Source organism: Dermacentor andersoni, chromosome 6 (genome assembly GCF_023375885.2).
Source record: "Dermacentor andersoni chromosome 6, qqDerAnde1_hic_scaffold, whole genome shotgun sequence".
NCBI lineage: Eukaryota > Metazoa > Arthropoda > Arachnida > Ixodida > Ixodidae > Dermacentor > Dermacentor andersoni.
Genome location: NC_092819.1, coordinates 139,273,035 through 139,285,885, shown reverse-complemented (window position 1 = coordinate 139,285,885; position 12,851 = coordinate 139,273,035). Strand labels below are relative to the sequence as shown.

Sequence of the window (12,851 nt, the reverse complement as noted above, 5' to 3'; positions counted from 1 at the left end):
AGGGATATTCAGGTGTTGCACTTGTCGCTGGTCCGAATGATTACTGTAGCGAAAGAGTGCTTTATGCTCACTATTAAAATGGAGTTGTTCCTATTACCACCAAGAGCCGTTATGAGGTAGACCGTCTAGTAAATACGGTTGGTTGAGGTGTTCGGCATGTTTCTCTGCAAGAACCACCCCACAGTGGTACATTAGCACCCCTCTCCCCAGCTTTAGGAACTGAATGAATGGGCTGTTAACAGCGCTGAAACTCTGCTCAAGGAAACAAAAATGTAATGAGAACAACAACAATGGGGACAGCACACCGAGGCGGTTATACTATCCTTAATGCACGTTAATTTACGTGGTCTGGAGACTCCGAATTTTTGTACTCGATATACTAGAGCCGTTTACGATAGCTTTTTACAAATAAGTACTGCGAACCTCGGTGGTCCAGGCAGGATTGGCATAACATGACTGCAGGAACACACACATAGTTCTTTATTAGCGAAGCCTAGGTACCTTTATTTACGTTGCCAAACAACAACGTTAGTGAATTTAGGCGCTATTGGGCTATATATGAGACTTGATGCCCCAGCTCTCCTCTTTTATAGCAAGACATCTTGTAATTTTTCTTTCCTTAATACAGAGCAAATAAGCAGGCTAGAACGCGCTGGTGGCCAAGACTGCGCCAAATGAAGCCATCCTCTCTCTCTCTCAAGGCGCAGCTAATTTTCTTATAGTTAGGCGACTCAATTAAAGTAATGCTTACGAAACATACAGTGTCGGTAAATATTTTGTAAGACCATAATTATGTTCACAGCAAACAGAAATATGGCAGCGCCTAAGACCGTATACATTGTGCAAAAGATTTTTCATTCATCTAGAAGTACTGTGCAGAACTTTGTTCTAAATGAACCTTGAACAAGTTTATATAGTATAAATTGATGGTAGAGAGAAATTGGCGCAAGCGGTACAATTGGAATACAGGGAGCAAAAATGGTAAGACGAAAATAAAGAAATACGCATTTCCAGAGATAGGTATACGTGCTTTGCTACTTAGGGGAGTTTCCATTTTTGGTAATTCACGACTCCCATTCGGCGAGGTGTCACAGCAACATCTTGAAATTTTGCGTCCTACCACGCGGCATTCATATCGTCGGAAACGTACGAAGTCTTGACAGTAAACGAATGGGACTTCCGGTGAGAGGCCTAAAAATTTGGTGAAAGAGTGTTTAACTGATCAAGATCAATCTCGGTGCTATGTGGTAAATCAATTGCTTTGCCGAAACGAGGCGGTAGTGTGCACAGCCACACTTGCTGAAGAACAAAAGAAGTGCATTCTGTAGAACTTATGCAATTGACACAGTTACAAGATTTTACAAAAATGTTTCCAGAGGACCAGGCCCACAAGAATTTCGCAGGAGAGTGCCAAGTTAATAATTTTCCAGCATTCAGGAGACCTATTCATTGAAATGGGGGGGGGGGCACCAAAAATGACGAATTCTTGCTGCACTCGGGAGACAGAAGACGCCTGAAGTAGGCATATATGAATCGTAATGCTGATGAATAAAAACGAAAGCTACGTCTTAAAAGTGTCCAGGAGGGCAACCACGACTGGACTTTTGAGGCACATCGAAGCTCCAGAGGCTTCGTGCGGTTCGGTGGCGACGAAGACGTTCTCGTCCAGGCTTAGCCCGCACGACGTTCCCACGATCGCGGTGGCACCGGCGAAGATGTTGCACACCGCTTCCATCACGAACGTGCTCAGGTCATTCTCTTGCAGGACAAGGACCAGGGCGCCCTCGAGGTCGCCGAACGCGCACCGCAGGTCTTCCAGGTGTTCGTACATTCGAGGCAGCGCCGTGCGCTCTCTGAATTTGACGGTCGTCGCCCGGACGCTTTCGCCGAAAATCATGGCGCCCCAGTAGGCGTGAGGTAGGAAGCGGCTTCGAGAGGGAGGGCTGAGGACTCTGAGGCACGAGGTCCACAAGACGCAGCTGGCCATCCGGTCCATGCGCTGCGAGTTTTTGAACACTGTCTTGGAGAAGGCGCTGGTAGCGTAAAGAGCGAAGCGTACTGGGCAGTTCTCGGTCGGGTGATGGTACGTCGGCTGTCAAGGGAAAGAAAGATCATAATAAAGCTGTGAATTACGTCACAGGACTGATGCAATAATCATCATAACTATTTTTGCATATAACCGATTGTGCATTAAGGCCTAGCGAGCATACAGGTGAGCTTTTGTTGAAGAACCTGAAGAAACTAGGATTTTAAGAATATTGCTGACTCTGCTTTAATAAACATTAGGCATCTCGTAGTATCCTGAGCGCAGTTGTCCTTAGTATCTTAGTACGTGGTACAGTGTAGAAAAAGCTTACTGCCAAGGTAGCTTAGGCGGCCTCATTCGAGTTATGACCTTCACGAGGTATGGGCTGAGGAAGCAGGGAAAAGGAGGCAAGGACCTCCTTACATGTAAGCATGTACACCCACTAATTAAAGAAATAAACTGAAACTGAAACTGAGCTAGACGTTCACGTTATCTTTTAGACTCAATTTTAGAGCATGTTGAGGTCTAACGTCACCTAAATCTGTGAAGCCAAGGCCCACGGTAATCGATTGGTCACGAGCCGGTCAACTACAGTGCCTGTATTCTCTTACAGTGACATTAACTTAGCGAAACGCTCGCAAACCCGATTCTTTAAAGCTCGTCACCCACCCTTACCTTCTTAGGAAGCACCCAGTAGATTTTTATTGTGATTATATATATATATATATATATATATATATATATATATATATATATATATATATATATATATATATATATATATATATATATATTTATATATATATATATACCCATCGTTACAACGTTACACCCATCATTCTTCTTTCCATAGCTTGTTGCGTCGGTCTCAATTGAAGTAGAACCCTTTTCGTAAGCCTCGAGGTTTCTGCCCCGTACCTGAGTAATATATATATATATATATATATATATATATATACATATTACTGACGTATATTTAGTACTCACGTACGGGGCAGAAACCTGGAGACTTACGAAAAGAGTTCTACTTAAATTGAGGACGACGCAACGAGCTATGGAAAGAAGAATGATGGGTGTAACGTTGGGTGTAACGTTGTAACGATGGGTGTAACAAAGGAGCAGGTTGGGTGAGGGAACAAACCCGAGTTAATGACACCTTAGTTGAAATCAAGAAAAAGAAATGGGCATGGGCAGGACACGTAATGAGGAGGGAAGATAACGTATGGTCATTAAGGGTTACGGACTTGATTCCAAGGGAAGGGAAGTCTAGCAGGGGGCAGCAGAAAGTTAGGTTGGCAGATGAGATTAAGAAGTTTGCAGGGACAACATGGCCACAATTAGTACATGACTGGGGTAGTTGGAGAAGTATGGGAGAGGCCTTTGCCCTGCGGTGGGCGTAACCAGGCTGATGATGATGATGATGATGATGATGATGATGATGATGATATATTAAACAACATGTATTTAATGTAAACGTACTGTTTTTGGTTAGTATTTGACCTCGTATCTGAAATAATGTGTACCAGGTTTTTGAGTTGAAGATTTCACAACTCCTTAGAATATGTTTAGGATTAGTAAGATTAAAACTTCCCTAAGAATGTGCTGTTTGCTGGTTTGCTGCCATTACCTGTGATCAGTGTGACCGCTTTGTTGTTCACCACTTGGAAAGTCTGCTTTATCACTGTCACGCTGAGCGTTCCAATGTTTGCAGCGAACTGTATTCTTCAGTGACTTCAGCAAGGCATGGACAAAGGGGCCTGTCTAATTCCCTCGCCTCTCGTGTGTCGATCTGCGTTCTCGGTTACTAACCTCGAAGCAGTCCGGTCGCATCGTTCTCCTGAGCCGGTTGAACAGAGCTGCCTTGGCAGCCGGACGTCTGCAGGCGACAAACGGTGACCACTCGCACTCAATTATGGCACCGGGCACTTCGTACAAGACGAGAAGGCACAGGCAGGCCGCCTGGCGCTCCTCGAGTCCGTGCTGCTGAACCCAGATGGGACATCGCACGTCGATGCGGACGACGCTAACTTCATCGGGAAAACTGGAACTCAGGCTGCTGGTATCTATGGAATGAAGTTGCGCTTACTATAATATGAGATAAAGATAAAAAATGAGGGTTATCACGGTGGATTCTCGACAACTTCTCATTAGTGGCCAGAAAAACTGCCACGTCATTTGCTCAGCCGTTTCTTCTGGGTCCCTCTATGGTAGTTATTGTCAGCGTGCTTCAACTATCCTTTCCTATACTGCTTGCAGTGAGTGATAACTGATTGCATCTGTTAGATGGAACAAACAAGAAAGTATGTCTTCGCTAATACGTGTTCTACTGCGTATTAACAACATTAGTTCGATAATCAGTAAAATGCTAATTATCTACAGTAGGTGCGCGCCGTACAGCCTTTTGTATGAAGACGCTGCGCTTCGCTGCGCTTTGAGTTACATGCCGTATTTGCCGAGGATATACCTTTGTAGTGCTCTCACCCTCTTCGTTCAATTGCTTTTATAGTCATGTTCGCAATTAAAGATATGCACGATTTCGTACAGTTTCTTCCGTTTCAGCTCATCTTATAGACATCTTCAGGACTTTGTTATATGGCGACAGGATTAGTTGCTGCTTTACCTGCAAGATAATTCAGTACATATAATCTGCGTAGGGTGGTACGTACTATTAGTTCAAGAGAAGCCCAGAGAAAGCGTAGTGCTTGACCTAATTAAACATCGCTAGTGATCACGCTTAGGTTTAAAATACATTGTACACGTCGCGTTCTAATGCCCCAGTTAGCAAATAACTGTGTCACAGATAAATATTCAGGTAAAACTCATTAAACATTGTCATCGCCCCATATTACAGGACGGCAATCGTCACTTGGCCAAGGCATCACTCCAGCTTTTACGTTGTTCTTTTCGTTTAGGATGACATTTGCGAATCTAAATAGTTTTACCATTTGGTGCCGCTAAAAACTTCACAGTATGAAGCGACTTACGAAAACGAAGATGGATACTAAATTGTAACTTTCGTGGGGAGAGAAAACGTACGAATCACAGTAATCGTCAGTTACCGGACACGCAACTGCTAAGTTCCACAAGCAAAAGCTACAAACTCTAATGCGATTAGTAAGAGGCTGAACTAACGACGTTTCGTACAGAGCCATAGTGTACTCAGCTGTGGTGTTTAGCAGGACCCCGTCCAATGTTTACACTCACCATAACGTGTGCCTGAGCAGAAAGCAATCGCTAGCGCAGGACTCCGAGATGCTCTCTCTGCAATACGCAGGCGGGACCGTAGCTCAGTAGTGAACGTCTTGCTCACAAAGGGAGGGTCAATTTTGTCCTGCAACAAAGAAGAAAGAAATGTAATTATTATAGTGACATTTGCACTTCAAGAGAACTGCTTCTTGGCCTAGTTGGTATATGTTGAAAAAAATCCGCCATGTCACCATCAATGGCGACAAAAAATGCGTAGACAGCTCTACGAATAAGGATAGAAGCCTCATTAGCCGTATAAACTTGTAAACATTCGCTAAATATTTAAATTAAGAAGTATGGTGTCAGCATGCGCAGGCAAAGATAAACACATCACCCTTGATGAGCGCGGACTCTCGCTACCAAAACGCTGGCATGAGGAAGTGCGGCAGCAGCAGCGAGCGAAGTGACCTCCGTGCTGTGTATCACTTCTACGCAAACTGAGCGGCGTGAACGCAGCACGCACAAAGGTATGAGCTACCATTGCACCTAGCTGCGGCCACCGACGCAGATCGCTTTCAAAATAAGGCGCGCATGGCCGCGCAATGCGCAGTTGCTGTCGGAGTACAACGCCCCCAACGCGCCCTCACCGAGGCGACGTTCAAACATGCAGGCCTTGCAGTGCGCTGGCAAGTGCTACACGCCGTTTGTTCTTAAGGTTTGTGTGGTATCCCTTGGCTCTTTCATTTAAACTTTTGCACAATGCGGTGATCATGCCGCTGCACTAATACTGCCATTTATACAAACACACTGCATTTACATAGATATATAAAGCTGCGTTATATAATGTTTAACAGCGGTATCAGCTCCACAAAGCTTATACAGCTGTATAGAGGTTTACGCATGCAGCCTGTAGATAGCTTGCGCTTACGTCATCGTGGCCGCCATCTTGGAGTACTAGCAGGTCCAGAAGCGGCGCAAACAGGAAACTAGACAGCATGACAGCACGACAGACGCGCCGTGCGCGTTGCAACAACGCGATAACCGTGATAATCCGCTGAAAAACAGCCACCATCAGAAAGCAAGACAGAGTGCGCTTGATAATACAGTGCACTGACGTCATCGTGGCCGCCATGTTTGGGTACAGCGCAGTGAGAACTGCATTCGGGACGTTACGTGAAAGATATGATTGAATCTTTCTTTGGAGCGGTAAACACAGCGGAAAAAGTAATATGGGTAGGAATTGCCATATAACACAGTGCCATGGCGTTTATTTCTGCCCATATTTGATTTCTTTTTGTTGTTTTTGTGCTGTTTGCCGCTACAGATACTCCAAGCAAACCAACCAAGTGTCACTCACGGCTTAATTTGCTACTGGATGCACGCGTGACTCCTACAGATGACTAAGAAGCCCAAATCTATTTCACGGAATGTACACATCTTACTCTCTTCTGTGACTGTGATGGAAAACGGCGCAGTGTGCCTGCACACTGCGTGTTTAATACATTTGTTAAAAACAGCATAGATAAGAAAACACCGTGAGTAAGAAAACAGGACTTAGCACTATACAGGACAACCTGTTCGAGATTCGTCCAAGAAATCGTGAAACAGCAATAGTTCTGGTCGCAGGAGAAAATGACTGGAATGGTCAATGGCATAAAATGACTGCGAACATTCTTCTTTGCACAAAGGACCTTCGCAGATATGTTATTTCCTAATAGCCAAAACACATCTACTGCAGTAGATTTGCTGCTATGTCACAAAGGATCGAGCATGGCGTTCGCTGGATCCCTAGATTGGGTAAATCGTTCTAATATCGTACTTTGTATTGACTAAAATTATCCGCTTACTACAAATAACGTGGACAGATAGGGAAACTCTGCCTCGTTCTTTAAGGACACACTATTGGCGGCAGCGACTGTGACATACAGATGACCTTTTTTTTTTATCGAAAGCTCCGTATAACGTATTTTATGTTTGTCAAAAATTGCACGCATAACTAATTTACAGTCTTCACGAGGTTAGCAAGCAAAAGAATACATCTGCAGTGTGTTTCATATTTATTTGCTTTGAGTACGGTGAAACCCTAAAGACGGGAAAAGTAAGGCGAGACAGACAAGATAAGCGCTACTCGATACTGTTCACATGAATTGGAAAAGTTTCGCTGCAATAGGACAATGCACGCATGCACCTAAGACACCCTGAAATGAGCAACAGAAAAAGCAGGCGCAAAGAAACAAGGCGATATGGCGAAAATTGCATACAGCGCATGCACAATCTCTTCATGAAACGTGATAATTGGAAAACATGTACATGCTGTGAACTGCGCACAACTGGCACAAGAGGCATAAAAAACAAAACAAAATGAACCAGCGTGTGTGTGTGGTACCCATGAATCGCGCTTCCTTAATTGTTTAAAGAGGAAGCGCTTCTTTGTAAAAGTGCTGTCGCAGCCTGTTGTTCAGGCACCGGCCAGTCTGTCCTGAATAAACACGACCACAGCTTAAAAGTATCCTGCGCACGGCAGAAATATAGCGCATAAGACATACTCGTGTTTTAGTCATACAGTATTTCGTTACTTGTCTTTCCGTGACGCGTTTGCACAGTTGTGCCAACTTTCATGGCGCAGAAAACGCACAAAACCTGGTGCTTCCATGAGACTTAAGTTGTGTGAAACTGTATACACACATGGCGCAACCTCGAACGAGCGGCTCTTCTGCGGGGTACCTACAAGGTCTACCGCAGGCTCGAAGGAGCGGACGTGGGAAACCGGTCTGTTGCACTCTTGGTACTTCGTAACTGAAGCTTTTCGTTATCCTGTGCAGCCAGAACTTCAATAGAGCCGACCTGAAGCGTGATTTAGCCATGCCACTTTTATTATGTTTCGAATGTCAGGAATTCAACATGTAACCCAGCACGTAAGCACAGCAGACGTGGTCACTTCGATTAAAAAGTGTGCGAAGGTCTAAAAAACTGAATGGAATGGGCATTCTGCTGCTCAAACGGGAACTTCAGCGAGGAGGAACACTTGCTAAACTTCTACGACCGACATAGCCACCAATGTTAAGCTTCTCGGTGCGTCTAATATTAAAATTACTATAAAAATTGTCTATGTGTGTATTAAAACATGTACTAAGCCGACTTCAGTTGCGTCAGGCTGACGTTCCAGTTGGCGGCGAAAGCTGGCGAGCACAAATTCACAGAGGACAGGAGCTATGCAAAAGCCTATACAGATGCCTTGTTTCCGAATGTGCACGTAGATTACAATAGAAATTAAGTGGCGCCAAGGTAGCATCTCAGGAGCTCTAGGAACCGTTCTTTGGCCACGCCGCATTCATTTTGAAAGACAACCGTGTCGGAATTGTCAATGAGTTCACTCACAGCTGGAAACAGCTCGTCGTGTGGGACTGAGTAATATAATTCCGCGATGGTCGATAGACATGCCGCAGTTCGCTTCTCTGATGCCTTACTGCAGAACTTCTGTCACACATTCAGAACTCCTGACCTTGAAGGGAACCCCTTGTGACAGCTTGTTCAGATGCTTTAGCAGGTAGCTGCTCACGACACCCGGCTGGATCCCCTCCTCGGAGACAATGGTTCTCAAGACGCACAGTTTTGTGTGTGCTTTCGGCGAGAAAAACAGTCTTAGAGCATCTGATTTAATGTCCTTCACTTGCTTCGGCAGCACAAAGAGATTGATTTAATCAAGCAAAATTTGTGCAGCCGATTTGGCCTTGCTTGACTTCAGCTTCGTGGGCACGAACTTCTCTTCGACGACTTCTGCAGCTTTCGTACGAAAGAAGACATTGGGCAGAACTGGTCAGTGCCTGAACGATAGACTGCGACAGACTTCAGGTCTTTGAAATCAGTAGGAGCATAAAATCTTGCTATAGACTGCAAAAGTTGCCCTTCATATCCACGGTTGAAGAACGCGGAAGTTGTAGGCGGTGGAAAAAATAAATTGGAACGTGTGCTTTTGGAAGCGATGTCAGTAAAAAATTATGGACCTGATATCTGCGTTAGTGTGGCTTCGGTGGTCCTATTAAACAAAAACAAATAAAAGCGCGCTTCATGGGTAGCTACCGCTGAGCTGGTTCATTCACCTCTGTTTTGTTTGTTGCGCCTCTTGTGCCAATTATACGCAGTTGAGAGAGCAGACGTGCTTCCCAGTTACGATGTTTCGTGAAGACATTTTGCGCGAATTGAATGCAATTGTTTGCTGTATCGCCTTATTTTGTGCTCCTGCTCTTTTCGTTGCTCGCTCTGGAGTGTCTTGGGCGCATGTGCTCGTTGTACTGATGCAGCGAAATTTATCCGATATACGTTCACATTTGTCAGCAGCGCTTGTCCTGTCTGTCTTGCCTAACTTTTCCCTTCTTTCGCGCTTCACCGTACTCAGATATGCAACACCAACTGGCCCTAAATTCTACTCTTCTGCGTGTTTCCTTGTATCGCAACTTCATGAATTTGCGAAACAACGTCCTTTGAACTACGCACGTGAGTAATTTTTTGCCCCTGTGCAAACACGTTCCTCACTTCCCCGTGAGCGCGTAGTACGGTGAAAAGGCTTTACCTCGCAGAGTAGGAAGAACCGAAGCCTCTTGCTGAGTAGTGGTAGGGCGAGTTCTTCCCACAGCGGATCATATCGTGCACAGTTGAAGAGGTCTTCCACCGACAAACACAAAAGAATTTCGCGCGCAACCGTGCTACACAGCAGGGCTGCTTCTGCCGCGGTCCCCATGCCCCCTTCTCCCTTCTTCCTCCACCTCTTCGGCCATACGAGCGTGAACATGATGATGATGGTGCTCCGCTTTTATGGTACCGATTAAGGTGGATAGGCAAAAAATCCGGCAGCATATCATCAAGGAAAAGAAGGGCGACGTGGTTGCTAATTTCGTTGTGTGTTGTTCTTCACTCGCTTTCATGGTTCTTCCCATATCTCGCACGTGGTTCTACGTGCTACTTCGTTTGGTCTTGCTGACTTTTCTTCCGCTGTTATTTTGGTCTCCTGTTTGGGCTGTGTTCTCGGCTCGCATTGCACCATTTCTTACCAACCTTTATCCGCAGTGGGTGTGCGCCATTGCTTAGTTGCACAAGAGCTGCCGAAAACATTGAGCAGTATCGGTTTGACTCTTTTCATTCCTCATATACGATGTCCGGGAACCACTTTTATAAGAAATTGTAGGGAGGCCTGTGCCGAAGTTGAAATTTTTTTTTATTCATGACAACTTCCTTTCCGAATTCCTAAACGTTACGTCGTTCCATTATTTGATGTTATCAAAGAAATAAAAGTTATGTTAATAATTTTCATGTTTTTCTAGACTTCACTAATAGCGTTTTAACCAGATCCAATTCGTCACCAATGCACCATAGAGGGTATTAGCTATTTAAGCAACTGCACCAATTATAAAAAGGAATGAAAGAGGGGGGAAAATATGAATCCCGCGCGATGTCCGAATCAGCGTTTAATTTTCTAACGGAAACAAAATTATTCTTCTGCTAATTTTTGAACGTTTACTGTGCCTATGTTATCGCCATTCGTTTCACTGCAACTGTTTCTCCAAATGCTTTATTAACAATGTCTTTATTCTCTCTTTGATCAGAAGCTTTAAGATTTTCCTTCAGTTATTCTACCTGCTAGCTCGCATATTAGTCTTACTATTCCGGTATTTTCTCTTGTTTTTCCTTTTAATTTCCGTTTCCCCTCTTCAAATAAGAATTATCTGAGGCTACTTCCTGCTGGCCGGATTTTTTGCACAACCCCCTAAGTGGATCATCACCTTCTCCGATTTAAGCGCATATTTCATAGGTGTTGCGACCATTTGTAAGTATGAAGCACAAGACCAAGTTGGACACATTCTCACCGGCAAATGCCTCGCTCAACAAAAACTTGTGACGCTCGCATATGCGGATCGCACGCATGAGCTTGAAGGAGTTATGACAATGAAAGGAGGCGATTGTTCGACAACAGTCTGACGACGACGGCATGGCGGCAATAGGATGACGATACTGACATTACGGCTGTAGAGTGTATACGATAGCATCACATCGAAGACGTCAGGATGATTGTATGACGACGAGCTACGACGATGCTGGCGGGACGATGACGACATGACGACAACATTATGACGACATTGGAATGCCTACGACAGAATGACGACCACGGAGCGACCACGAGGCGGGGCAGCGACGCAATGACGGCGATGGTATGAGAATGATGACGTGACGACAATGTGTCGTCGACGCTCGAATGAGGACGGTGGTATGATGACGATGACGACGTGGCGATGAGGGCACGACGACAATGGTATGGCAACGGTGGACTGACGGCGAATGTATGAAGACTACGGCGTGACAAGGATGGTATGACGGCAATACAATGACGACGACGTAATGAAGCCGTTAACACGATGACGACGAAATAACGATGACGGAATGATTACGGCGGTGTGATGACGCGGGTATGACGACAACGAAATGAAAACGAATACATGGTTACGACGGGGTGTCGATGACTCCATAAGATGGATTGACGTCGAATTAATTACTATGAGGGAGCGATGAGTGACGACGACAGAAAATGACAACGCAGTGACAACGACAGAGCGACTATGGCCATTGCAACGAAGAAAATTATCACACTAAAATAAGGGCGATTCAATCACGACGGAATGACGACGACGGCACGATGACGACGCCGTGTTTGCATTGGAGCTCACGTCCACGCATACGTAGACCAACACAGTGCGGGCATGGACCGGTTGTTACGTGTTCAAGCTGAATAAAATAACACCGCATGCGACTATACGAAAGGGGAAGCCCAACCATATTCACAACCAAATTTTGTGGCTCACAGGTTCACAACGCAATATATAAAGGTGTGGGAAAGAAACAGAAGAAAGGAGAACAACAGTATGATACACAATGCAAGATACAAGGAAGATACAACCAAAAGAAATAAAAATTTCAAATTGGTAGGTATTTTCTATGCGAAAGAAAAACGATTTCTTTCGAGAGAAGCGGCACAGACGGCGCACTTACGCATGTGGCGCTTTTCCCTTCGTTACAATATAAATATATATATATAGGGGCTTTCTTCAAAGTTCTGCACGCAGGACCCGACGTCACATACGCAGGAAAGAGACTACGAACTTTTAGGAAGACTTATTTACTGAACGTTATCGGCTGGTGGACCAGCCTTCGTCAGAGTACATGCAGTGCACTGTACTCTGACGTAGGCTGGTCCACCAGCCGAAAACGTCCAGTCAATAAGTCTTCCTAAAAGTTCGTCGCCGCTTTCCTGCGTGTGTGTATATATATATATATATATATATCGCGTACACTTTGTTTCCATTCACTCCTCACTATTTTGTACTCAATAATCAAGGCCCGACAATATCATCGGGATCAATGCCGTTATGAAGTGAACAGAACTATAGTAATGTGGATACATGGATTGAGTCGGCGAGAGGCGCCTATAAAACGGATTAGGGGCTGGTCTTAGCAAACCCGTTATGTTGAACTTTCTGCTGATAATTTTCATGGTGTTTCTCTTCAGTAGAATGCGCGAGAGTCCACCTAATGTTGAGAGGAAGCTTTAGCTTGAGGTCAACTACAATTTCCCTGCTCAAATGCAATGTGA

At 44.8% G+C, this 12,851-nt stretch overlaps 1 protein-coding gene across 1 annotated transcript; it reads right to left on the bottom strand.

Moving 5' to 3' along the window:
• Positions 1 to 1,300: 1,300 nt before the first annotated feature.
• On the bottom strand, positions 1,301 to 9,961 carry LOC129382646 (uncharacterized). The gene is made up of 4 exons (XM_055066766.1): positions 9,783 to 9,961; positions 5,231 to 5,357; positions 3,836 to 4,089; positions 1,301 to 2,092 (listed from the first exon to the last, which is right to left on the bottom strand). The coding sequence occupies exons 1-4, from the start codon at positions 9,948 to 9,950 to the stop codon at positions 1,562 to 1,564; spliced, it is 1,080 nt and encodes a 359-aa protein (XP_054922741.1). The 5' UTR covers positions 9,951 to 9,961; the 3' UTR covers positions 1,301 to 1,561.
• Between the last annotated feature and the right edge of the window lie 2,890 nt (positions 9,962 to 12,851).

What these genes read in the sequence shown, in the direction of transcription:
- LOC129382646 (XM_055066766.1), bottom strand. Translation starts at nt 9,950, where the DNA reads ATGGGGACCGCGGCAGAAGCAGCCCTGCTGTGTAGCACGGTTGCGCGC. An exon ending in GGTTCTTCCTACTCTGCGAG is followed by an intron (nt 5,358 to 9,782) that starts GTAAAGCCTTTT and finishes TCTTTGTTGCAG; the next exon opens with GACAAAATTGACCCTCCCTT. An exon ending in CTGCTCAGGCACACGTTATG is followed by an intron (nt 4,090 to 5,230) that starts GTGAGTGTAAAC and finishes TTCATTCCATAG; the next exon opens with ATACCAGCAGCCTGAGTTCC.